General features: G+C 48.5%; 1 protein-coding gene across 2 annotated transcripts in view; it reads left to right on the forward strand.

Annotated features, from left to right (window-relative positions):
* Nucleotides 1-27,322, forward strand: part of LOC140425184 (histone deacetylase 9-like) — a 1,432,561-nt gene that overhangs the window by 318,860 nt on the left and 1,086,379 nt on the right. For both annotated transcript variants that reach the window (XM_072509184.1, XM_072509182.1), the window contains exon 3: nt 24,066-24,209. In XM_072509184.1, the coding sequence (XP_072365285.1) occupies nt 24,066-24,209 (144 nt within the window). The remainder of the gene's footprint in view (nt 1-24,065; nt 24,210-27,322) is intronic.

Raw genomic sequence — 27,322 nt, forward strand, 5'->3', positions numbered from 1 at the left:
ATTGGACTTTGTTCCAATCGCTTGGTTCGATTTCTCCAATACTGGAGCTGTTCCCTGATCGTCGGGCGGTCTTTAAGTGTCCGTTAACCTCTTTTGTGTTGGCTCCTGCTGGCGCCGAGGAGTCTGGCTTAGCCTTGTTTACCTTAAAATGTTTCGATTGTTCCCGGGGATCATTCATTACTATGTAGATGGCTGCTACATTACTATGCAGATGGCTGCTTGTATTGATGCTGTCTGGGTTTCTGCAGAGTCTAATACACAGTAAACTTGCACCTGCTAGTTTTTGCCTGCGTTGGCTGAATTTCCCTTCAGCCTTTGCGGTTCTCCATTTTGAGTCGGGAAGTGGCCAACTCAGGTGGCTACAATGAGTATGAGGAGGAGGCCAGCTGCTTGTTGGCGGGTCAGCTCCGCCAGCAGGCGGCGGTGAGAGAAATTGTTTGGGTCCGGGACAGGGGAGTTGGTGGTGGCACCAGAATAAGGGACGAAATTCTCCGGAAACGGCGCGATGTCCGCCGACTGGCGCCCAAAACGGCGCCAATCAGACGGTCATCGCGCCCCCCCAAAGATGCGGAATGCTCTGCATCTTTGGGGGCCGAGCCCCAACATTGAGGGGCTAGGCCGACGCCGGAGGAATTTCCGCCCGCCAGCTGGCGGAAACGGTCTTTGTTGCCCCACCAGCTGGCGCGGAAATGACATCTCCGGGCGGCGCATGCGCAGGAGCGTCAGCGGCCGCTGACAGTTTCCCATGCATGCGCAGTGGAGGGAGTCTTCGGCCCATCTGAGCCGGAGAATCGAGCGGGGCGGGCCCGCCGACCGGCGCAATTCCCGCCCCCGCCGAATATCCGGTGCCGGAGACTTCGGCAACCGGCAGGGGCGGGATTCACGCCAGCCCCCGGCGATTCTCCGACCCGGCGGGGGGTCGGAGAATGTCTCCCAAGGTGTTTGAAGAGTTTTATGAAAATCTGTATAAGTCGGAGCCTCCGAACGATGAGTCAGACATGAGGGAGCTTTTCGGACAGTTTCAAGTGTCTTGAGATGGGAGAGGAGAGGGAGGGTTGGAGCAGCCTGTGGGGGTGGAGGAAATGCGGGTGGCGATAGGGAAGAGGCAGGCAGGTAAGGCACTGGGACCGGATGGTTTCCTGGTGGAGTTTTATCAGAAGTTTCTATAGTGATATCATGGTTGTGCTCTAATTTACCAACTGACCACTAGGGGTCTCACTCGTATATAAGTGAATGTTAAAGTCAGCTGAACCCTCAGACTGGCTGGAGGAAGTCAAAGAGAGAGGCTGCTTGTGCATTAACGGGATTCTCCACTACCCGGCGGGGTGGGCCGTACCGCGCTGAGGAGGGGCATGAACCACTCCGGCCCTTCAGGGGCTAGGCCGGCGCCTGCATGGTTGGCGGCGCACCAGCCAGCGCGGAAGGGCTTGGCGCCGTGCCAACCGGCGCAGAAGGGCCTCTGCCGGCTGGCGCGAGTTGGCACATGCGCAGTAACGCCAGCGTATGCTGCCGTTATTGCAGCGCATGCGCAGGGGGGTTCTTCTCCGTGCCGGCCATGGCTGAGGTTGACAGCAGCCGGCGCAGGGGGAAAGAGTGCTCCCAGGGCCAGATCCCCCCGTGCCCCCCCCCCGAGGACTCTGCAAGCTGCCCATAGAGCCAGGTCCCGCTGGTACGGACCTGGTTTGATTTATGCTGGCGGGATGGGCCGAAAACGGGCGGCCGCTCGGCCCATTGCGGGTCGGAGAATCGCCGGGGGGGCCGATGCCAGCGGCCGCCGACTGGCGCGGCGCGATTCCCGCCCCCGCCAAAACCCTGGTGCCGGAGAATTTGGCAGCCGGCGTCGGGGCAGGATTCACGCCGCCCCCCGGTGATTGGTCGACCCGGCGGGGGGGGTCGGAGAATCCCGCCCCGTGATTTTACTGCTTTTTTCATCTGTTCTCTTGTATTTAGTTCACCCACAGTTAATGTTAATAAATTGTTCATAGCTTTAACTACAAGTGTCCTTGTAATAAATAAGGTCATCCGACAAGAACATTACAGTTTCTGGATAAGTTGGCGCCGCTGCTGTTGCAGATGTTCGAGGAAACAGTAGCAAAAGGGGCAGTGCCAGAGTCAATGGGACAGGCATCCATTTCTCTCTTGCTGAAAAAGGATAAGGATCCAGTGGAGTGAAAATGAAAATTGAAAATGAAAATCGCTTATTGTCACGAGTAGACTTCAATGAAGTTACTGTGAAAAGTGTGGGTCATACAGGCCAATAACATTATTGACTGAGGATGCCAAGGTTCTGAAAAGGTGTTGGTGTTCAGGCTGGAGGTGGTTGAGGCGCTGGATGCAGAGAAGACATTTGATCGTGTGGAGTGGAACGATTTGTTTGCAGTGTTGGCGAGGTTTGGGATTGGTTTGGGTGAAACTGTTGTACAAGGACCTGATGGCGAGTGTGTGTGCAAACAAGATGAATTCAGCGTACTTTCCTCTGCACAGGGGGATGAGGCAAGGGTGCCCCATGTCCCCCCTTCTGTTCCCACGAGCAATAGAGCCCTTGGCCATTGCACTGGGATGCTCGGATAAATAGAGGGGGATGTATGCTGATGATCGGCTGTTGTATACCTCCAATCTGGGCTCATCAGTGGGGATATAATGTGACTGCTTAGGAGATTTTGGGCTTTCTCAGGCTACAAGTTAAATTTGGGGGAAAAAATGAGTGTTTTGTGGTATCTTCTCCTGGGCGGGAGTTGGGATGGGGTGGCTGCCATTTAGGGTGGCAACAACTTTCTTTCGGTATCTGGGAGTGCAGGCTCGGGACTGGGCTCGGCTCCGTAAGTTGAACTTTACGAGTTTGGTAGGTATAGTAATACCAGGTATTGCAGTACCTGAGAGGTGAATGACCATTGGCTAGACCGAGGGGTCTACCATTGGATAATGTACATAGCCCCGCCCTGAGAGGCGGGGTATAAGAACCAATGCCGTCCCAGCAGCCTTCACTTTCTGTATCACCGCTACTGGGTACAGTTCTAGCTGATTAAAGCCGATTAGATATGACTCCTCTTTGTCTCGAGAGTATTGATTGTGCATCAATAGGCAGAGTTAAAGTGGATTTGCTGAGGTGGGCTAGCCTTCCCCTATCTTCGGTAAGCCGGATGCAGGCAGTTAAGATGAACATTTTGCCATGAATTTATACTCGTTCCAGTGCCTCCCAGTCTTTTTGCCGAAAACGTTTTTTATGGGCAGAGGCTGATTTCATCATTTGTGTAGGCAAGTAAGACCATAAGACCATAAGACATAGGAGCTGAAGTAAGGCCATTCGGCCCATTGAGTCCATTCCACCATTCAATCATGGCTGATTTCAACTCCATTTACCCGCTCTCTCTCCATAGCCCTTAATTCCTCGAGAAATCAAGAATTTATCGACTTCTGTCTTAAAGACACTCAACGTCCCGGCCTCCACCGCCCTCTGTGGCAATGAATTCAACAGACCCACCACTCTCTGGCTGAAGAAATTTCTCCTCATCTCTGTTCTAAAGTGACTCCCTTTTATTCTAAGGCTGTGCCCCCGGGTCCTAGTCTCCCCTGCTAATGGAAACAACTTCCCTACGTCCACCCTATCTAAGCCATTCATTATCTTGTAAGCTTCTATTAGATCTCCCCTCAACCTCCTAAACTCCAATGACTATAATCCCAGGATTCTCAGACGTTCATCGTATGTTAGGCCTACCATTCCTGGGATCATCTGTGTGAATCTCCACTGGACCCGCTCCAGTGCCAGTATGTCCTTCCTGAGGTGTGGGGCCTAAAATTGCTCACAGTATTCTAAATGGGGTCTAACTAGTGCTTTATAAAGCTTCAGAAGTACATCCCTGCATTTATATTCCAAGTAAAGTAGCAAGTGTTACATTCCTTGCCTTTTCCTCCAAGATAGCCAGATATGTAGTGTTAACAAAGAATATACAAATAAGAAGATTGAATCAAAACTAATTTATTTTGCACTACTAAACTAAAATGAAGTTTGCACACTTTACTGAGTTACAGATAATAAACTAATGATGCTGAATCTGTAGTCAGTATTCAATATTCTATTAACTATTAAGCTATACTATGACTTGACCTCGTGCTATATTTCTCTATTCAACTTTCACTCTGCTCTCTTCATGTTCTCTTCAGCTTCTCCCAGAATTCCTAGAGATGCCAGAGATTATGTACAGTGAATTAGTGACGCCCTCTAGTGTTTGATTTACACATAGATTCAGATATTAACCCTTTACTTACTGGCATTATACATATCATTACAGCAAGGATTAGGAGGATGGTGCGCCAGAGAAGGCAACAGATGTAGGGCTTGGCCCTTCCCAACTTGTTATACTATAACTGGGTGACGAATGCTGCAAAGGTGTGGGGTTGGAGTAGAGAGATGGAGTCTTTGTGGGTGAAGGTGAAGGCAGGTTTTTGTAAGGGATTGGGGTTGCAGGCGTTGGTAACGGCACTGCTTTTGTTTGCCCCAGAGAGGTACTGGCCACGCTGAAAGTATGGAGGCAGTTTCGGGAGTGGGGTTGAAGTGAAAAAGGTCTGTCTGACCTTCCCAGTGGCACTGCCCTCCTCATTGCTGGAGGGGATGTTGTCAGTGAGGGCATTGGCGGGGGGTCACCTTGGCGATTTATGGGAGGATTTTGGAGGTGGATAGGGGGTCTCTGGAGGGTGTTATGCCAAGAGGGAAGAGGAACTGGGGATGACGCTGGAGGAAGGACTGTGGTGTGAGGTGCTGCGGAGAATGAATGTCTCAACCTTGTGTGCGAGGCTGGGGTTGATACAGCTAAATGTAGTGCCCAGAATGCACCTGACGAAGTCAAGGATGAGCTGGTTGTTTGAGGGGTGGAGGATATTTATTACTATGGGAGGGTAGCACGGTGGCGCAGTGGGGTAGCCCTGCAGCCTCACTGCGCTGAGATCCCAGGTTCGATCCCAGCTCTGGGCCATTGTCCGTGTGGAGTTTGCACATTCTCCCTGTGTTTATGTGGGTTTCACCCCCACAACCCAAAGATGTGCAGGGTAGATGGATTGGCCACGCTAAATTGCCCCTTAATTGGAAAAAAAAATGAATTGGGTACTCTAAATTTTAAAAAAAATGAGTAGTATGGGAGGGTCCTAGCCAATCACGTACACATGTTCTGGTCCTGCCCAAAGTTGGGGAGGTTTTGGGGGTCATTCTTCAGCACCATGTCGACAATCTTATTTTGGGTTGTTTTTATTTTGTGAATGTTATGTGTTTTATATGTTATATGTTAAAATTTTATATTTGAATAAAAATATTTTTCAAAACAGATTTTTGCCCCATATTATATATGCATGGAAGCACTTTATTTAAAAAGCATAGTGACAGAAAGTTGGGATTGCAATTAAGTATGAGGATACATACTGAAAAGTAACATTGACATATCTTGCAAATGTCGATTTAGTGCAGTCCAGACTTGCCATAACCAGAAAGCAACCAAATCATGAGTGTTTTCTGAAGACAGGGTAATGACTATGAAATTTCCACAATCCCATGGAAGCCTATATTTATACAGTTTGTCCAAGATAAATAGCTATGACTTTTTAAGTTAATTTGTTTATAGTGCATACAACAATCCAAGGAAATTGAGTGGTGCAATGCCATCTTTGATACGATGTAGTGTGAACATCAAGCTCACTGCCTGTGTTAAAAATAGACAACACAGAAATATTACTCAGAAGGTGGCATACCACTGTTCAGTAGCCAAACAGGACAGAATTAGGTTATCGAGTATTTCAAGTTTGTTCATCTTGCTTGAATTTTAAAACTATGTTTGAGTAGTATTAGGTCATCCTGGAGATGCAGTTGACACAAAAGCTTAGGGGTTCTTGTTCACACCATTACAATATGAATGGTTGATGTGTTTGAGATGTCAATTCTGTGTGCTTTTTGAGGCATTAAATTATTTCAAATAAATGAGTTAATACTTTTGTTAAAGTAGTGGTTAGAGGAATTTCAAAAGGTTGTGTGAAGCCTCTGCACACTAATATATAAGAATATGATAAATTGGAATCGGGGTAAGCCCCTTCAGCCTGTTGCAAAATTTAACAAGACCATGGTTGAACTTCTACATCCATTCCACTTTCCTACCCTATACCAATATCACTTGATTCTGTTAGTGGCCAAACAATTATCAATCTCAATCTTGTAATTACATAGCAACTGAGCATCCACTGTCCTCTGGGTCCAGCAGTAATTAGCAAGAGTCCACAAGGGATCATAGATATCTCTATATGTTAGAGAGAGACAAGTAGTTTTAACTTAAGGGGCACCACTCTACATCAAACAAGGTTGATTAAGAATCTCTCCTGCTCTGACCACCTGCCATGAGCATGTTGGAAGGATTAACATTGTGGCACATTTTTAATGCTCCTTCCATGACCATCAAGTCCTGGGGTGTGGCTTAAACATGGACCTTCTGGCTTAGAGGCAGGTGTGTTCCTGATTGTGTCACAAGATCTCACACCCTGGGGTACAGAATTCCAAAAATCGTCAACTCTCTCTGAATGAAGAAATTTGGCCTAATCTCAGTCCTAAATGCTCAGCCCCTTATCCCAAAACTATCACCCCTAGTTCTCTACTCCCCATCTAGGAGAAGTAGCTTCTCAGGACCAGCCTGTTAAGTTGACTCTCCGTCGGCAGGATCCTCCGCTTGGCCGGCGCACCCACACCTGCGGGTTTCCTGACGGCATGGGATGGCCACAATGGAAAACCCCATTGGCTGGCCAGAGGATCCCGCTGCAGGCAGGGGCACGCCGTGCTGGAAAATGGGGCTGGCGGGACGGACAATCCCACCGGTATATCTTTCAAAATGATCATCTTTCATTTTTCTAAACTCACGATAGATATAGACAAATTCTACTCATTGTTTCGCTCATTGGACATCCCTCACAACCCAGGAATCAAGCTGGTTAAACTTTGTTGCAACCCCTCTGAGGCAAGTCGATCCTTCTTTAGGTAAGGAGATCGATATTGTACACAATACTCCAGGCATGCATTCCAACACACTCCTGACTTATGCCTTGAAGATGTCGGACAGACTGTAGGGAATCAGAAGGTGAGCTACTCGCCACAGGATTCCTAGCCTCTGATCTGCTCTTGTAGCCACAGTATCTATATGGTTAGTCCACTTCAGTTTCTGGTCAATGGTAACCCCCAGGATGTTGATAGTGGGGGGAATCAGCGATAGTAATGTCACTGAATGTCATAGGGTGATGGTTAGGCCAGCAATTCAAGAAGGTGGCTCATCACCATATTCTCAAGGACAATTAGGGATGGGCAATGAAAGTGCTGGCCTCGCCAGTGGCCTGTGAAAAACATTTTAAAATGAGTAGATTATATTTGTGATGCCAGTATGGAGCTTCAGGGATTTGAATGTGGAGTTCTGAGAGTGCACCGGGAGGGCTAATTCGTAAAATCAACACTTACCTCTGATGTCGTGTCGTAAACCTTTGAGTTTAATCAGAACACAGAAAAGTTTATTTTTTATACATTTGTGATTGACAGATAAGCCTGAAAAACACATAACTGACTTACAAAAAATGTTATGCTTGGATCAAGATTATGTTCCATGTTCTATATTTGGGCATAAAGCATAAATACTGAATCTTAAACTCCAGCTGTATCTGTGTAATCAAACCATTAGCTTTAACCATCAGAAATGGACAACATTAGACTTTGAAAATGTACTAGTGCCTCCAGGGAAACTTAGCAGTCAGTATGTTAGTCACTCCCATCCAGACACTTGATATGCTTTCCGCTCAGATTGTGAATTGTAAACACTGTGAATGATTTGTTACAATAGGATTGTGTTTTGATCAGATAGATGTTCAACTGGAGATGATATATATATATATATATTCCAGGGGAGATAGTGGTGTAGTGGTATTGTTGCTGGACTAGTAATCCAGAGACTCAGAGTCATGCTCTTGGGATTTGGGTTCGAATCCCGCCATGACAGATGGTGAAATTTGAATTCAATAAAAATCTGGAATTAGAAGTCTAAAGGTGGCCATGAAATCATTGTCGATTGTCGTAAAAGCCCATCTGGTTCACTGATGTCCTTCAGGGAAGGAAATCGGCCATCCTTACCTGGTCTGGCCTACAAATGACTCCAGACCCACAGCAATGTGATTGACTCTTAAATGCTCTCAGGGATGGGAAACAAATGCAGGCCCAGCCAGCAATGCCCACATCCCATGAATGAATAAAAAAAAATTAGATATACATATTATACATTCTTTATGGGGTTGTGGTCATTGCTGTCATGGCCAGCTTTTGTTGCCCCAGCCTAATTGTCCTTGGTGAGAGGTGACTTGTTCAGCCATTTCAGAGGGCAGTTAAGAGTCAACCACATTATGTGCCTGGATTCACATGTCAGCTAGATTATGTTGGATGATAGATTTAATTTCCTAAAGGGTATTAGTGAACTAGATGGGTTTTTAATAAAAATTGCTGATAGTTTCATTGTCACCATTATTGAGACTAGCTTGACATTCCAGATTTATTAGTCGAATTCAGATTCCACCAGTTGCCATGATAGGATTTGAATTCATATCACCAGGGCATTGGCTGGGCCTCTAGATTAATAGTTCAGCAACATTACCACTACACTACCCACTCCCCATATTTATAGTTCCTTGGTTTACTCCCCAGGGCAATGCCTTGATCAATCAGAGTCATCCTACCCAGTTTTAAATTGAACAAAGCTGGGCAGTTAACTGTTCCATGCTGCATTCTACATCGCAGTGTTTCCATCAATCAGAGTCCACTTGCCAACCAATTAGCACTCTCTTCTCATGTAAATTTCCCTTTACTGGGAAATTTCTTGCAAGCTATCCTGATGAGTGCAAGATGAAAAGCTTTGATAGCACGTATCTTTTTCCAGCAATACTCAAGTTCTGTACTACAAAGTGACTATATGTATTTATTTATTTCTCTGAGTGAGCTATTTTGACAAGGTAGTTAGTTAACGGGAGTTTTGTGACCATGGGAATTGATTGTAGCACAGCAGTGCAGTCATTTTGTTGGAGTGCATATCAATGTGATCCAGTAAAGCAGTTAGGAGATGCAATTTACTTGTATAGTCAATCTATACGAGTGACAGATTGCCAATTATGCTATTCTGCTCTCCACAATTTGATAACCTGATAGATTGTCTTGAAAGCCGTTGTGATTCATGAGGAAACATATTTTTTTACTTCATTCATGGGATGTGGGCATCTCTGGCGACATCAGCATTTATTGCCCGCCTCTAATTGCCCTCAAAGAGGTGTTGGTGAGCTGCCTTCTTGAACCCCTGCAGTCCATGTAGTGTAGGTGCACCCACTGTGCTGTTAGGGAGGGGGTTGTTCCAGGATTTTGACTCAATGACAGTGAAAGAACAACAATATATTTTCAAGTCAGGTTGGTGAGGAGCTTGGAGGGAAACTTCCAGGTGGTGGTGTTCCCATGTGTCTCCAACCTTCCTGTTGGTGGTCGTGGGTTTGAAAAGGACTGTTGAAGGAGCCTTGGTGAGTTACTGCAGTGCATCCTCTGCGCTGCTGCCACTGTGTGTTGGTTTTGGAGGGAGTGAATATTTATGGATGAGGTGCCAATCAAGTGAGCTGCTTTATCCTGGATGGTGTCAAGCTTCTCGAGTGTTTGGGGCTGCATTCATCCAGGCAAGTGGAGGGTATTCCATCACACTCCTGACTTGTACCTTGTAGATGGTGAACAGGCTTTGGGAAGTCAGGAGGTGAGTTACTCGCTGTGGGATTCTGAGCATCTGACCTGCTCCTGTAGCCAAGTTATTTATATGGCTCGTCCACTTCCGCTTTTAATCAATGGTAACCCCAAGATGTTGATAGTGGGGTATTCAGTGATGGTAATGCCATTGACTGTCAAGAAGCAATAGTTAGATTTGCTGTTGTTGGAGATGGGCATTGCCTGGCACTTATGTGTCGTGAATGTTACGAGCCACTTGTCACACAAGCCTGGAAATTGTCCAGGTCTTGATGCATTTGGACATGGTCTGCTTCAATATCTGAGGAGTCATCAAGTTGTCATCAGAGCTTTTCTGACTGGCCAATGGAACGTTTCACAGATCATTTGGATTATATCATGATAAAATGTTCATCCAAAGACCCATAACACGATTCATGAGCTAGTTAGTGACTCAGAGGTAAGACTGACAGGGCCATATGATCACAGGTGGCTGCAGACTCTCCTGTCCCTTTACTGAGGTTTGTCATAGAATGCAGAAGGAGGCCATTTGGCCCACAAGCCTACACCAACCCTCCGAAAGAGCACCCTAGCTAGGCCCACTCCACCACCCCATCCCTCTAACCCTATAACTCTACTTAACCTTTGCACACAATCGGCAATTTAGCATGACCAGCGTTGCCGAACTTGCTTCATTAATATTGGGCGGCGAATGTGGACAAGGTGCGGCGGTGGTGGGAAGGAGAAGGGGTAGAGTGAGTTAGGATGCAGGAGGAATCTTGTTAGGGGTCTAGTTTGAGGGCTATGGTGACGGCAGCATTGCCAATGGCTCCGAGTAGGCATTCAGGGAGCCCAGTGGTGCAGTCCACGGTGAAGATATGGACAGAATTTAGTGATAATGGGGCTATGTACCCACGCCCGTGAGAAAACGTGTGCGAATCACTCTGGACTTTCCTGGAGAAAGTCCAGAATAATTCTCCATTTTGCAGGGGGCTCCTCGCAGTTCCGGTTGCCGATTCGGGGCTCTGCACTTCCGGCCGCGGGTCCGCGCAACATGGCGGACCCACACAGCGGGCCGGCCCCGACAATATAGGCCCCCCCGACATCACGCGCGCCCGCCAATCGTTGGCCCCCGATTGAGAGCCTGGCCGTCCTGGTGCCCCCCCCCCCCCCCGGTGACAGATTCCCCCTCCGCCCCCCACCAGGGCGGCCGCAGACTGAGTTCCAGCTGGGTAGAACCATGAGTGAACCACACCAATGGGAACTTGGCCAGTTGTCAGCAGAGAATCGGTCCCCGGAGAATCGTGGGAGCGGCGTCGGACCCGATTGCTGGTCTGACACGCATTCTCCGCCCCCGCGCCAAGCACGATTGCGGCGCGGAGGCTCGGAGAATCGGGGACATGGAATCAGCTGAGGAGGCATTTTAGCATGGCAGGGATGTCGGTGCTAACGCTGCTGTGCGAGAATCTTGGGTTTGAGTCGGGGGGGATGGATAGTGTATACAGGAGGTGGAGGGAAGTGGGGCTGGTCAAGGTGAGGGATTTTTATTTAGAGGAAGGGTTCGCCAGTCTGGAGGAGCTAAGGGAGAGGGTAGAGCTGCCGAGGGGTAGTGAATTTCAGGTATCTGCAGGTTAGGGACTTTGCACGAAAGGTCTGGAGGGGGTTCCCTAGGGTGCCGGGATACACCCTGCTGGAGCGACTGCTGCTCCCAGATGTGGAAGGGGAAGGAGAAATTGGGGATATATATAAGCGGCTGGGGGAGCAGGGAGGTGAGCGGGTGGTGAAGATCAAGGAGAAATGGGAAGCGGAGTTGGGAATGGAGATCAATTGGGGAGTATGAAGTGAGGCACTGCGAAGGGTAAACGGGATCTCCTCTTGTGCAATGATGAGCCTGATACAGTTTAAGGTGGTGCACAGGGTGCATATGACTCAGGGGAGAATGAATGGGTTCTTTCAGGGGGTAGCAGATGAGTGTGAGAGGTGTCGACGGGGGCCAGCGAATCATGCGCACATGTATTGGGGTTGCAAAAAATTGGGAAGATTCTGGGCGGGAGTGTTCGCGGTCTTAGCCAGGACAGTGGAGGAAGAGGTGGACCCGGACCCTTTGGTGGCGATTTGTGGGGTTTCAGGGAAGCCGGAGCTCATGGAGAGGGGGAAGGCCGATGTCTTGGCCTTCACCTCTCCGATTGCACGGCGACGGATTTTGCTGGAGTGGCGGTCGGCATCGCCACCGGGGGTAGCGGCATGGTTGGGTGACCTGTATGACTTCCTGTGGTTAGAGAAGATAAAGTATGAGTTAAGGGGCTCAGCAGAGGAGTTTGAGAAAAGGTGGGGGATATTTGTGACCGCGTTTGAGGAGCTATTCGTCGCGGGGGGAGGGTGAAAAAAGGGAAAAGTCTGTACAGACTGTATCGTTGATTTTTGGGAAGCATGTTTCCTGGGGTGTTTATTTGCTGTAACCTGCTTTGATACATGTTTGTGATAAAATATGTTTTAAAAAGAATTTAGCATAACCAATCCACCTAACCCGCACATGTTTGTACTGTGGGAGGAAACCGGAACACCCGGAGGAAACCAACGCAGGCACGGGGAGAATGTGCAAACTCCACTCAGATAGTCACCCAAGGTTGGAATTGAACCCGAGTCCATGGCGCTGTGAGACAGCAGTTCTAACCACGTGCCGCCCTATTGTATTTTGCTTTCAAATAAATGAACGACATTAAAATTTTACATCAACAGAGCAACCATCTTTTTAGTCATGGAACAGGGAAACATTTACATGTTATAGCATCAGGAAACTGACCCCATGGGTAATCTGCTCTCAGCACTCTTTAACTACTGCTCTATTCTAATCATTAGCATCTGCACCAAAAAGAATAGGGTGGCATTACTACCAAATTACCCCCTATGCAACCCGTCAGCCCTCTTTCAACTAAAACCAATGTTGTGAGCCAGCTTACAGCTTGCTACTTAATATCAGAGTATTAAGACATATGCTACAGCTACATCACATTAGTATTTTACCAAATATTCACTCCCTGCACTACCAAAGCAAAGTGACAACAGTGTGTACCATCTATAAGATGCACAAAATGTCTGTAGTCAGCAACCTACAAACTCACAACCACTACCACCTACATTTCTAGGAGGACAAGGGCAGTGGACACATGGCAACAACACCACATGGAAGGTCCCCTCCAAGCCACCCACCACCTTACTTGGAAATATATCGCTGTTACTTCACTGTCACTGGGTCTAAATCCTGGAAGTCCCTCTGTCAATGCACTGTCTGTGTACCTACACCACATGGACTATAGCAGTTCAAGAAGGATGCTCACTCTCAAGGGCAATATGGGGTGGGCAACAAATGCTAGCCTAGCCAATGAAGTCCACATCCCAAGAATGAAAATAGAAGCTGTATAGAGGACATAAAGAGGCTCATAGAGATATAGGGCACAATTTATGGTCACGTCCTGCCAGAAACTGGATGGGATGGGACACAGTTGATTAATCCGGTGAGAGGCCTCTTCCAGGATTCCTGATGGTCATTACGTCCCGTGAGATCAAACAAGATCTCGCGAGATGTTGTGATCTGGATCCCGCCTGCAATGGTTGGGAGCCAGAGTTGCATTATTAAGTGAGCTTAACTGCTGACTTAACTATGCCTACACCAGATAGAACTGGACCTGGGGTCTACCGCCCTCACCGAGGAGACCCCAGCTGGCCTCCATTTAGCACTGAGTATCCACAAATGGGCACAGGTCGAATGGCACTTGTGGGTTCTCCTGGGTGGTCGGCCTCTGGGCAAGATAGAACTCTGGCACTGCTGATGCCACCTGGGCACCATGGCACCGCCATCCTGGCAGCATCATTTGAGCACCCTGGCAGTGCCACCCGGGTGCCAGCCTAGCACTGCCAGGGTTTCCAGGTGGTACTGCCAGGTGGCATTTTGCCCGCTCCAGGGATCAGGCCGAAGTGCCCTATCAGTATGAGCTGGGGTACAGGGGAGCTTGAGGATTCCCCAACATTGGGGGGGTCCGGGGCCACGTTGGGGGGAGGGGTTCAGAGATCGGGGAGCCATTTTTAAATGGCACCCCAATCTCTTCCTGCACTGACGAGCAGAGCTCCTCAGTGCTGAAAACGCGACTGAGTGCGGCCTTGCCGGTGCGTTTCCCGCTGAGGCCCGAAAAACTAACCGTGTGCTGTTCGATAGTGAGGTGTAACACCAGGAAAGACCCCACTAACCCTGCCTAGAATGGGCGAGAGATTGCGCCCATAGACACGTTAATGAATGGGCAATAAGGTGGCAGATGAAGTATAATGTGGGGAGGTGTGAAATTATTCATTGGTGGATAAAAATAGAAATGTAGAATATTTTTGAAAGGTGCGACACTTGTAAATGTTGATGTTCAGTGTCAGACTTGGCGTACCTGTGCTGGACAAACATATAGTTAGCCCGCAGGTGCAGCAAGCAACTAGGAAAACAAATGGCACGTTGACCTTTATTGCAAGGGCATTGGAGTATGAGAATAAATCAGTCTTGTTATGGGGCTTTCATAATACCACTTCTGGAATACAGTGTGCAGTCTCCACATTTAAGGAAGGATATACTTGTATTGGAGACGGTACAACAAAGGTTAATTGGATTGGTCAACAGGGTGAAAGTGTTGTCCTGTGATGAGAGGCTGATTAATTTGGTTCTATACTCTCTGATGTTTAGAAGAATGAGAGGTGATCTCATTGAAACATTCAAGATTATGAAGGGGCTTGACAGGGGAGATACGAGAGATTGTTTCCACTGGCTGAGGAACCTAGAACAAGGGGACATGATTTCAGGATGAGGGGTCTATTATTTAGGAATAAGATTAGGAGAAATTTCATCATTCAAAGGGTCGTGAATCTTTGGAATTCTCTCCCCCAGAGTCCAAAGTTATGTCTCTTAGGGAATCAAGGGAGTTGGGGAGCTGGTGGGAGTTGAAGCTGAAGGTCAGCCATGATTATATTGAAAGGTGAAAAAGGCTCAACGAGCCATATAGTCTTCTCTGTTCTTATGTAGTGTCAAATGGAGACTAATATATTGGCAGCTTGTTTACACATTGCCCAATTTTATTTTCCTTTGTCTTTAATTTTATCTCCTAACTCAAAAGGAAGATGGAAGGAAATAAGTTGCATTTGAGTAGCACCCTTCATGACATCTGAAGGCTTTGCAGCTAATAAATTGCTTGTGAAATGCAGTTACCTGTTTCAATGAATGTTTGAAGAAAGGTTAGTGAATTTAGTTCAAAATTTATGCAGCAGCTTGATCTTTGCAATAACTCTGATATGTTGTTAAATCATTTCAACTCACATAGATTAATTCCTAGGCTGTGATTACTCTAGTGTGTGGTGCACCATTTCCACAGGGGGAAAAATTATATTTAACTTATTCAATGACTATTATAATTTTATGGAGATGTCAAAATAATTATTTCATTAAATTCTGAACTTCGGATACAAAGCAGAAATAGAAGACAAGTATTTAACTTGTCTCCAGCGCGAGAACGGTGCGAGAGGAGATACACTCGGGACATTGAAAACAGCACGAGAGGAGAGACAGTTGGGACAGTGAAAACAGCGCGAGAGGAGAGACAGCCAGGAGAGTGAAAACAGCACGAGAGGAGAGACAGCCGGGAGAGTGAAAACAGCGCAAGAGAAGAGATAGCCGGGAGAGTGAAAACAGCACGAGAGAAGAGACAGCCGGGAGAGTGAAAACAGTGTGAGAAGAGAGACAGTCGGGACATTGAAAACAGCGCGAGAGGAAAGACAGGCGGGACATTGAAAACAGCGCGAGAGGAAAGACAGGCGGGACATTGAAAACAGCGCGAGAGGAGAGACAGTCGGGAGATGAAAACAGCATGAGAGGAGGGTCAGTCGGGAGAGTGAAAACAGCATGAGAGGAGAGACAGTCGGGAGAGTGAAAACAGAGCGAGAGGAGAGACAGTCGGGAGAGTGAAAACAGCGCGAGAGGAGAGACAGCCGGGAGAGTGAAAACAGTGCGAGAGGAGAGACAGCCGGGATATTGAAAACAGCGCGAGAGGAGAGACAGCCGGGAGAGTGAAAACAGCGCGAGAGGAGAGACAGCCGGGAGAGTGAAAACAGCGCAAGAGGAGAGACAGTCGGGAGAGTGAAAACAGCACGAGAGGAGAGACAGTCGGGAGAGTGAAAACAGCGCGAGAGGAGAGACAGCCGGGAGAGTGAAAACAGCGCGAGAGGAGAGACAGACGGGACATTGAAAACAGCATGAGAGGAGAGACAGTCGGGAGAGTGAAAACAGCGCGAGAGGTGAGACAGTCGGGAGAGTGAAAACAGCGCGAGAGGAGAGACAGTCGGGAGTGTGAAAACAGCGCGAGAGGAGAGACAGTCGGGAGAGTGAAAACAGCGCGAGAGGAGAGACAGCCGGGAGAGTAATAACAGCGCGAGAGGTGAGACAGTCGGGAGAGTGAAAACAGCGCGAGAGGAGAGACAGTCGGGAGTGTGAAAACAGCGCGAGAGGAGAGACAGCCGGGAGAGTGAAAACAGTGCGAGAGGAGAGACAGCCGGGATATTGAAAACAGCGCGAGAGGAGAGACTGCCGGGAGTGTGAAAACAGCACGAGAGGAGAGACAGTCGGGAGAGTGAAAACAGCGCGAGAGGAGAGACAGCCGGGAGAGTAATAACAGCGCGAGAGGTGAGACAGTCGGGAGAGTGAAAACAGCGCGAGAGGAGAGACAGTCGGGAGTGTGAAAACAGCGCGAGAGGAGAGACAGTCGGGAGTGTGAAAACAGCGCGAGAGGAGAGACAGTCGGGAGAGTGATAACAGCGCGAGAGGAAAGACAGTCGGGAGTGTGAAAACAGCGCGAGAGGAGAGACAGTCGGGAGAGTGAAAACAGCGCGAGAGGAGAGACAGTCGGGAGAGTGAAAACAGCGCAAGAGGAGAGACAGTCAGGAGACGCAGTGGTTGCTGGTTAAGTGTTTTATTTTTACCCGTATTTAAGTTGGGCGGTAAGCTCTTTCTTTCTTTTTCTTGTTTTTACCGCAAGTTATCTAGGGGGGATGGCAGTGAAGGCAGTGCAATGTTCCCCCTGCAGAATGTTTGAGGTGAGGGACGCCGTCCCTGCTGATTTCACCTCTGGGAAGTGCAGCCATCTCCAGCTCCTCAGAAACCGTGTTAGGGAACTGGAGCTGGAGCTGGATGAACTTCGGATCATTCGGGAGGCAGAGGTGGTCATAGATAGTAGCTTCAGGGATGTAGTTACTCCGAAGAATGAAGATAGGTGGGTGATGGTGAGAGGGGCTGGGAGGAAGCATTCAGTACAGGGGTCCCCTGTGGTCGTTCCCCTTAGTAACAAGTATACCGTTTTGGATACTGGTGGGGGGGTGGGACTTACCAGGGGTAAGCCACGGTGACCGGATCTCCAGCACTGAGTCCACCCCTGTGGTTCAGAAGGGAAGGAGGGAGAGCAGGAGAGCAATAGTTATTGGGGACTCGATAGTTAGAGGGACAGGTGGACGGTTCTGTGGCAACGAAAGAGACTCACGGATGGTATGTTGCCTCCCGGGTGCCAGGGTCCGTGATGTCTCGGACCGTGTTTTCAGAGTCCTTAAGGGGGAGGGGGAATAGTCACAAGTTGTGGTACACATCGGTACCAACAACATAGGTAAGAGTAGGGACGGGGATTAAAACAGGAATTTAGGGAGCTAGGGTGGAAGCTGAGAGCCAGGACAAACCATGTTGTCATCTCTGGTTTGTTGCTGGTGCCACATGCTAGCGAGTTGAGGAACAGGAAGAGAGTGCAGATAAACACGTGGCTGCAGGGATGGTGTAGGAGGGAGGGTTTCAGTTACGTGGATAATTGGAGCACATTCTGGGGAAGGTGGGACCTGTACAAACAGGACGGTTTGCACCTGAACCAGAGGGGCACCGATATCTTGGGAGGAAAATTTGCTACGGCTCTTTGGGGGGGGGGGGTTAAACTAATTTGTCAGGGGGCTGGGAAAACAAGCTGTAGTCCAGAAGCCAGTGTTGAGAGTAGTGAGGTACTGAGGAGGGTATCAAGGTCGCAGGAGTGTACCAGCAGGAAGGAAGATGGGTTGAAGTGTGTCTACGTTAATGCAAGGAGCATCCGGAATAAGGTAGGTGAACTTGGAGCATGGATTGGTACTTGGGACTACGATGTTGTGGTCATTATGGAGACATGGTTAGAAAAGGGACAGGAATGGTTGTTGGAAGTTCCGGGGTATAGATGTTTCAGTAATAGTAGGGAAGGTGGTAAAAGAGGTGGAGCAGTAGCATTTTTAATCAAGGATAGTCCAACGGCTGCAGAAAGGCAGTTCGAGGGGGATCTGCCGACTGAGGTAATATGGGCTGAAGTTAGAAATAGGAAAGGAGCGGTCACGTTGTTAGGACTTTTCTCTAGGCCCCCAAATAGTAACAGAGATGTGGAGGAAGAAATTGCAAAACAGATTATGGATAGGTGTGGAGGTCTCAGGGTAGTTGTCATGGGTGACTTTAACTTTCCAAATATTGATTGGAACCTCTATAGGTCGAACAGTTCGGATGGGGCAGTTTTTGTACAGTGTGTGTAGGAGGGCTTCCTGACACAATATGTGGATAGGCCGACAAGGGATGGGGCCACATTGGATTTGGTACTGGGTAATGAACCGGGCCAAGTGTTGGATTTGTTTGTGGGAGAGCACTTTGGAGATAGTGACCACAATTCGGTGTCTTTCACTATTGCAATGGAGATGGATAGGGCCATACGGCAGGGCAAGGTTCATAATTGGGGGAGGGATAATTATCATGTGATTAGGCAAGAATTAGGGAACATAAGATGGGAACAGAAACTGTTAGGGAAAGGCACAAATGAAAAGTGGAGCTTGTTCAAGGAACAAATACTGCATGTTCTTGATAGGTATGTCCCTGTCAGGCAGGGAGGAAATGGCCATGTGAGGGAACCATGGTTCACAAAAGAGGTTGAATGTCTTGTCAAGAGGAAAGAGGAAGCGTATGTAAGGATGAGAAAACAAGGTTCAGTTGCGTCGCTTGAGGGTTACAAGGTGGCATGGAATGAGCTAAAAAAAAAGGGGTTAGGAGGGGGCATGAGAAGTCCTTGGCGGGTCAGATCAAGGAAAACGCCAAGGCTTTTTACTCTTATGTGAGAAATAAAAGAATGATCAAGGTGAGGTTTGGGCCGGTCAAGGACAGTAGTGGGAACTTGTGCATGGAGTCAGAAGAGATAGGAGAGGCGTTGAATTAATACTTTTCTTCAGTGTTCACCGAGGAGAGGGGCTATGTTTTTGAGGATGAGAGTGTGATACAGCCGGGTAGGCTGGAGGAGGTAGATGTTCTGAGGGAAGATGCATTAGCAATTTTGAAAAACCTGAGGGTCGACAAGTCCCCTGGGCCAGATGGGATATATCCTAGGATTCTTTGGGAGGCAAGGGATGAGATTGCAGAGCCTTTGGCTTTGATCTTTGGGTCCACACTGTCCACGGGGACAGTGCCAGAGGACTGGAGAGTGGCGAATGTTGTTCCTGTGTTCAAGAAAGGGAATAGGAATGACCCTAGTAATTATAGGCTGGTTAATCTTACTTTGGTGGTCGGTACGTTAATGGAAAGGGTCCTGAGGGATAGGATTAATGACCATTTGGAAAGATGCAGCTTAATCCGGGATAGTCAACACGGATTCGTGAAGGGTAAGTCTTGCCTCACAAATTTGATTGAATTCTTTGAGGAGATAACTAAGTGTGTAGATGAAGGTAGAGCAGTTGATGTCGTATACATGAATTTCAGTAAGGCGTTTGATAAAGTTCCCCATGGGCAGCTTATGAAGAAAGTAAGGAGGTGTGGGATAGAGGGAAATTTGGCCAATTGGTTAAGTAAGTGGCCATCACATAGAAGACAGAGGGTGGTGGTGGATGGAAAATTTTCAGACTGGAGACCAGTTACCAGCTGGTGTACCACAGGGATCAGTGCTGGGTCCTCTGCTATTTGTGATTTTTATAAATGACTTGGAGGAGGGGGCTGAAGGGTGGATCAGTAAATGTGCTGATGACACCAAGATTGGTGGAGTAGTGGATGAGGTGGAGGGCTGTTTTAGGCTGCAAAGAGACATTGATAGAATGCGGAGCTGGGCTGAAAAATTGCAGATGGAGTTTAACCCTGATAAGTGTAAGGTGATTCATTTTGGTTGGACAAATTTGAATGCGGATTACAGGGTCAACAGCAGGGTTCTGAGGAATGTGGAGGAACACTGAGATTTTGGGGTTCATGTCCACAGATCTCTGAAGGTTGCCACTCAAGTGGATAGAGCCGTGAAGAAGGCCTACAGTGTGTCAGCGTTTATTAACAGAGGGCTTGAGTTTAAGAGCCATGGGGTTATGCTGCAACTGTACAGGACCCTAGTGAGACCACATTTGGAGTATTGTGTGCAGTTCTGGTCACCTCATTATAGGAAGGATGTGGAAGCATTGTAAAGGGTGCAAAGGAGATTTACCAGGATGCTGCCTAGATTGGAGGGTAGGTCTTATGAGGAAAGGTTGAGGGAGATAGGGCTTTTCTCATTGGAGCAAAGGAGGATGAGAGGCGACTTAATAGAGGTTTATAAGATGATGAGGGGGATAGAGAGAGTGGACGTTCAGAGACTATTTCCTCGGGTGGATGTAGCTGTTTCAAGGGGGCATAACTATAAGATTCGCGGTGGGAGATATAGGAGGGATGTCCGAGGTAGGTTCTTTACTCAGAGAGTGGTTAGGGTGTGGAATGGACTGCCTGCTGTGATGGTGGAGTCGGACACTTTAGGAACTTTCAAGCGGTTATTGGATAGGCACATGGAGCACACCAGAATGACAGGGAGTGGGATAGCTTGATCTTGGTTTCGGACAAAGCTCGGCACAACATCGAGGGCCAAAGGACCTGTTCTGTGCTGTACTGTTCTACGTATTAACATCTGTAAATTCTTCTGTGACACGAAGACTAGATTTATACTATACTACTGTAATTTAAATTGGCCTTGGGTCAGCAGTCCTTTTTATACACTGCCCGGGATTCTCCGTTTGGGAGACTATTGGCTGTATTCTCCGAATTGGAGGATATGTCCGGAGGATCAGTGGCATTTTACGTGGGAAAAACCGGCACCGACCCAGCACTGAACCTCCGACGGGTGAGGGGTTAGCGGCCGCGCCACGTAAAACGCCCAGCCCCCATGACAAAAACGGCCAAAGAATTGCTGGGTGCCTGGCTGCACATGCGCACGGCGGCACACTGCAGCAGTCGCACCGTACAGCATGGCGCCGGCCATGCGCGGACCAGACCTGCCAGATAGTGCCCCCCTGGACACCCCCGGCCGTCCCCCAGTCCTCACTGAAGCCCCTCTGCCGCCCCTCTGCCAGCCGCATCGCTCCCGCCCGCCTGAGGCAGAGCTAGACACAGTCCGCAGCCCCCATGCCAGGTGCCCGACAGCTGAGACCATGAGACAACCGCGCGGTCGGGAACTCGGCCATTGGGGGCGGAGCATCGGGTGAGGGCCTTCAGGTAACGTCCTAAGGCCGCCCCAACAGTGTGCGGCGTACTCCTCGATGAAGCCGTTTTGGAGGGGTGGAACATCCGAAAACAGGCGCCGCCCCTGATTTCATCGTAAAAAGGTATTCTCGGCCCGATCGCCAATTACGAAATCGGCATCGGGGAGCTGAGAATCCTGCCATATCTCCCTGCTGGAGGTAAATTGCAAATGATCTGTGCTCTTCATATGCCATGCAAATTTATGCATAATGAGGATTACGAGCAATTCCTGTTATTGGACGATCCGATAGCAAGGCCCCGCATCGTGAATCAGGCCCCCACCCCCACTCCCACTCCGCCCTGCATTGCAAATCAGTCCCCCACTTCCGGATTTTCTGGGTCCCCCATTCCCTCAAATATGGGGGCGACCCAACCTCCAGAAACCCCTAAATAGGGGGACCCCCCCACAGAGACCCCCTACATATGGGGACACCTGTGTCATGAAAATGAAATGAAATGAATGAATGAATGAAAATCGATTATTGTCACAAGTAGGCTTCAAATGAAGTTACTGTGAAAAACCCCTAGTCGCTACATTCCGGCTCCTGTTTGGGGAGGCTGCTACGGAACTTGAACCGTGCAGCTGGCCTGCCTTGGTCTGCTTTAAAAGCCAGCTATTTAGCCCTGTGCTAAACCAGCCCCTAATGTGAGAGTACCTTTAAGAAATGGGTGTTATAAATGGGTGTGTATATATATATCTGTAGTGAGAGTACCGTTATGAAACGGGTGTTTATTACTGCAGTGATGTCAGAGAGGGGGTGGAGCTGGGCTGTCTGTAAGCTTTTTACTTTCATTTTAGGCTGTTTGCTGCAGGGTGTGTTTTATTTTCATTTTCAGAGCTGGATAGCTGCAGTCACAGCCAGAAGGTGTATGAATCTCTCTCTGTATTCTAAAGACTTTAAATCGATCATTTGGTGATTTAAAACTAATAACTGCTCTTTAACCTGATGTGCTTCTGTTTAAGGTTATGTTTTTGTAAGTCTTCTTGATGTTAAAAGGACAGTGTACGCATTACTTAGTGTTGTATTCTTTGGGGGTTGTATTTGAATTAATGGTTGCTAATATGTTCACTGTATGTTTTAAAAAGGTTAACTTGAGTTCATAGAATAAACATTGTTTTGCTTTAAAAAAATACTTTCAATTTCTGCTGTACCACACCTGTAAAGTGGGCCGTGTGCTCCCCATACCACAATCTATTAAAAGTTGTGGGTCAGGTGAACTCCATGATACATTTTGGGGTTCTCTAAACCCTGGCCCATAACACCTGATAGATACCCCCTAAATTGCAGGACCTCCACAGAGAACCCATAAATAGGGGGACCCCCCATAGAGACCCCTGAAATACAGGGACACCCCCCCCCCCACAAACCCCCTAAATAGGGGAACCCTACAGACCACCAAAGTAAGAGGATACCACCCCAGAGATCCCCTAAATAGATGGACCCCCACAGAGATCCCCTGAATACAAGGACCCACACAGAGACCCCCCTCAATAGGGGGACCCTCCAGAGACTACCTAAATAGGGGACCCCCCAGAGACCACCTAAATAGGAGACCTCCCAGAGACCATCTAAATAGGGGGGGCCCCCAGAGATTACCTAAATCAGGGGACACCCCCACAAACCCCCATTAAAAAAGGCCCCCATCTGGAATCTGGAGAGCAGTCCAGACAGTGGCAAATCAAAATAATAATTACTGCTGTAACATTTACTGAAGCAATACACCTGCTGGCTCAGACAGAGGAAGCACCACGTGACAATTCTTGTAAAGAGTAAACTAGTGACCTCTGTTTAAACCCCTCAGATCCTTGAACTGCAAGCCATTCCATTTCCCATAGTGGGCTATGATGGACAGCTTCCACAAACACAGCTGTCACCCTTGCTTCAATCATATTCCTTCATGCTTGAGGTGCTCTGACCACAATGTTTACAAACATCATCCACTTCAAAGAGAGTAAAGTGCATTTCAATCACCGCATTCATGCTCGAGTGGTTTTGATGTGCTCAGCTGGAAATTAACAACACTTACCTCTCTTTGAAGTGATGGATGTTTGACATGTGGTGCTTCCTCTGACTGAGTCAGCAACTGTATGCCCAGATGAGTGTTAGAACCATAATTCTTTTTCACTTGCCCTCCAGCTTCCAGACAGGGATCTCTTTTCTGGAGTGGCCTGTGAGGGGTTCTTTTATTTAGGGGGTTTCTGGGGGAAGGGGGTCACTTTACTTACGGAGTCTCTGGAGAGTCTCCCTAGTTAGGGGATGTCTGTGGGGCTTCCTTTATTTCGGGGGTCTCTTGGGATCTCCCAATTGAAGGGATTTCTGGGGGTCCCTTTTTTCAAGGGGTCTCTAGGGGTTCTTTTGTTTAGGGTGTCTCTGGAAGGGGTCTCCCTATTTAGGAGGTCTCTTGAGGGGTTCCCTTTATTTAGGAAACTCTGGGGGGGTCTCCTATTTAGTGGATCTGGGGGAGGTGGCGAGGTGATCTGGTGGGGGTGGGGTGGGCAGGTCTTGCATTGTGGAAGGGAGTATGGCCCTTGGATGGATTTTCAGGGCAGCTCCCTCAAGTAATTACCCCCTTGGCCCACCGTGAGCTTTCTTCATATTCAATTAAGAAGCTGGTGGGTGAAGAAAACTTTTACCTATATTTAGTTGTAGATTTGCAAGTAGAGAAGTGCAACTGTTGAAGTAGTGTGCAGAACCTTCCTACTCTCATGTTCGGTGGTTTTCTAATTTTGCATTAAAGTTATTCTGGAGAGAAAAAGAACCGACTACAATGCAGAAGTACCTATCGAGAAGCAGTTTTCAAATGCAACAAGATTCACCAGTCTAAGCAGAAGTTTTGATCCATTTGCAAGGATACTACCTTGGCACCAACGCCAGGGGCATGGTAAGTGCATATTTAATGCTGATGAAGAACAGTGAAATCATTGGGAATTAGGTTATGTTTGTGACATTTTACACAGATGGCTTATTATTCCTGAGCATGAGCCATACGTAAATGGAAGAGTACAAGTTTAAAGCATGTCCATTCATACAATTTATTTTATTATTCAATCAGTGGATATGGGCTTCGCTGGCAAAGCCAGCATTTATTGTCAATTGCTAATGGTCCTTTGAGAAGTTGGTGCTGAACAATCTTCTTAAACTGCTGCAATCCATTTCATGAAGCTACTTCCACAGTGCAATTAGACATGGAGTTCCAGAATTTTGACCTTGTGATGACAAAGGAACAACTTCAACGACAGATGGTGTTTGACTTGGAAGGGAACTTGGTGTTCCTTTGGCCAGCTGCCTTTGTGCTTCTTGATATTAGAGGCTGCAGGCTTGGGAAGGGCTCTTAAAGAAGCTTTGATAAGCTGCTGCAGTGAATTTCATAGATGGCGCACACTCGAGCCACGTTTCACTGCTGGGGGAGGGAGTGAATGTTTAAGGTGGTGGTTGGGCTGCCAACTAATTGGGTTGCTTTTTCTTGGATGGTGTGAATCTCGTTGAGTACTGTTGGAGAGGCACTCATTCAGGTAAGTACGGAGTATTTCACCACACCCCTGAAACGTGCTTTATTGATGATGGGCAGACTTTCCGGAATATTTTCTTTGTTTATTGCTCTTAGCTTTAAGGGTCAGTGCATTGTGTGATATCACCTGTTCATACATGATAAAAACATTAGGGAGCACATACTAATGTATTTCATTACATTACCTATCATATTGTAAAGGTAAATAAGATAAATAAGTCAAATTTTATTTTATTTAAGATAAGTAAGTCAAATTTAGTTTTCTGGGGTAATAATGTGATTTAATCAGGCTCGTCTAACCTTTTAGCCTGTTGGCCATATTTGCATATCTTTCTCAGTCTGGTGAACACAGTTTGGAAAGATAAGGGGCGGGATTCTCCCTTTTGGGGACTAAGTCCCCATGCCCGCCGGAAAATGGGTGAGAATCACTCCGGACCTTTTCCTCGAACGTCCGGGGTGATTCTCCATTTTCCAGGGGGCAGGCAGGGCCCCGGTGTGCGTCCTGCAGCTCTGGCTGCTGGTGGGGCCCTGCTGTCCACAACGTGCAGCCGCACATGCGTACAGCGGCCACAAGCGGGTCCACGCATGCACACGGCAGCCCACTTCGGTGTGGCCGCTGCTGACATGGCAGACCCACACAGCGGGCCGCGCGGAATAAGGTAGGTCCCCTCCAGATCAGGATGGCCCGCCGATCGGTGTTCCCCGATCGCGGGCCTGGCCACTGCTGAGGCCCCCCTGGAGACTCCCCCCACCCCACACCAGGACCGCCACCGCAGCCATGGATCCAAGCTCCTGCTGGGTGGTACCAGATGTAAACCACGGCGGCGGGAGTTCGGCTGGTCGACCACGAAGAATCGCCACGGGCAGAGGCCCCCGGCCGACGCTGGGTTTCTCCGCACGCGCGACACTGGCGGGTCCGTGGAGAATCGCGGAAGCGCCGTCGCGCCGGATTTCCGGCGTGAAAGGCTATTCTCCGCCCCCGCGCCAGGCACGATCCCGGCGCGGAGGGTCAGGATTCACTGTTCCCCAATGCCGATTTTGTAATCGGCGATCGGCGGAGAATGCCTTTTGACGCCGAAATTCGGGGGCTGCGCCTGTTTGACGCAGGTTTTGTATGCTCCGCCCCCTCCAAAATGGCATCACTGCCTCGTACATTGCACGCCGTTGGGACGGCCTTAGCACATCACCCGATGCGCCACCCCCGATGGGCTGAGTTCCCGACCGGGCGGTTGATGTGTGCTCTCACTGGTCGGGAACCCAGACTGGCGACTGCGGACTGTGTCCAGCGCCGCCACAGTCAGGCGGGAGCCGTGCTGCTGGCTGGGGGGCTTCCACGAGGGCTGGTGGGGGGAGGACTGGTGGGGGGTGGCTAGGGAGTGGCCAGGGGATGGCTAAGGGAACACTATCTGACAGAGCGGGTCTGCGCACGGCTGGTGCCATATTTTACGGCGCGACCACTGCATGTCGTCGCCGTCCGCACGCGCACGGGCAGCCGCGGATCTGGCCATTCTCCAGACAATTTTATTGTGGGAGCTGGGAGTTTTACTTGGGGCGCCACCAATTTTTTTTAACGTAAAACGCCCACAGATCCTCCGCACTTAGCCTCAAAAACGGTGAATCCAGCCCAAGGTTTGGCACAAAAATAAACCAAATTTCAAAAAAAGGTTGAGATTTTAAGGAAAATAGCACTTGCTAAACAAATGTAAAGCAATGTTAAAGCAATAAATTGTTGCACTATAAAAGAGTAAGCAATAGGAATTAGCAGAATGGTGGAGTTTCAGTGTATATCGGTGGGACTGTGTGGGTCCGTGTGAGTGTATGTGTGTTGGTGTGTGGTGATGAGAGTGAGTGAGAAAACTGAGACTGAACATAAGGCAGGATCACGTCCCCACAACCCACTCACCTCATCATTCAGTCACTCGGGGGCAGCACGGTGGCGCAGTGGTTAGCACTGCTGCCTCACGGCGCAGCGGTCCCAGGTTCGATCCCGGCTCTGGGTCACTGTCCGTGTGGAGTTTCCACATTCTCCCCGTGTTTGCATGAGTTTCGCCCCCACAACCCAGGGATGTGCAGGTTAGGTGGATTGGCCACGCTAAATTGCCCCTTAATTGGAAAAAAATGAATTGGGTACTCAAAATATTTTTTTTAAAAATCATTCAGTCACTCACTCCCACCGACTGAGACACTCACCCCCACTCACTCAGTCATTAACCCCACCCACTCAGTCAATCCCTCCCACTCAGTCTCTCACCCCCACCCACTCAGCTACTCTCTCCCATTCACTCAGTCATCCACTCCCACAGCCCTTCCCACTCAGTCACTCAACCCCACCCACTGGCTGTAAAGTGCTTTGGAATGAAATTATGCAAGGCACTGGATCAATATGAGTATTTTCTCCCCTTCTTTTTCATCTGCTTGTCCTCCCCACCCACTGTGCTAATTTTCATACTCCTTTATTCTATCATAGATCATAGAATTTACAGTGC

The sequence above is a fragment of the Scyliorhinus torazame genome, chromosome 6 (genome assembly GCF_047496885.1).
Source record: "Scyliorhinus torazame isolate Kashiwa2021f chromosome 6, sScyTor2.1, whole genome shotgun sequence".
Lineage (NCBI taxonomy): Eukaryota > Metazoa > Chordata > Chondrichthyes > Carcharhiniformes > Scyliorhinidae > Scyliorhinus > Scyliorhinus torazame.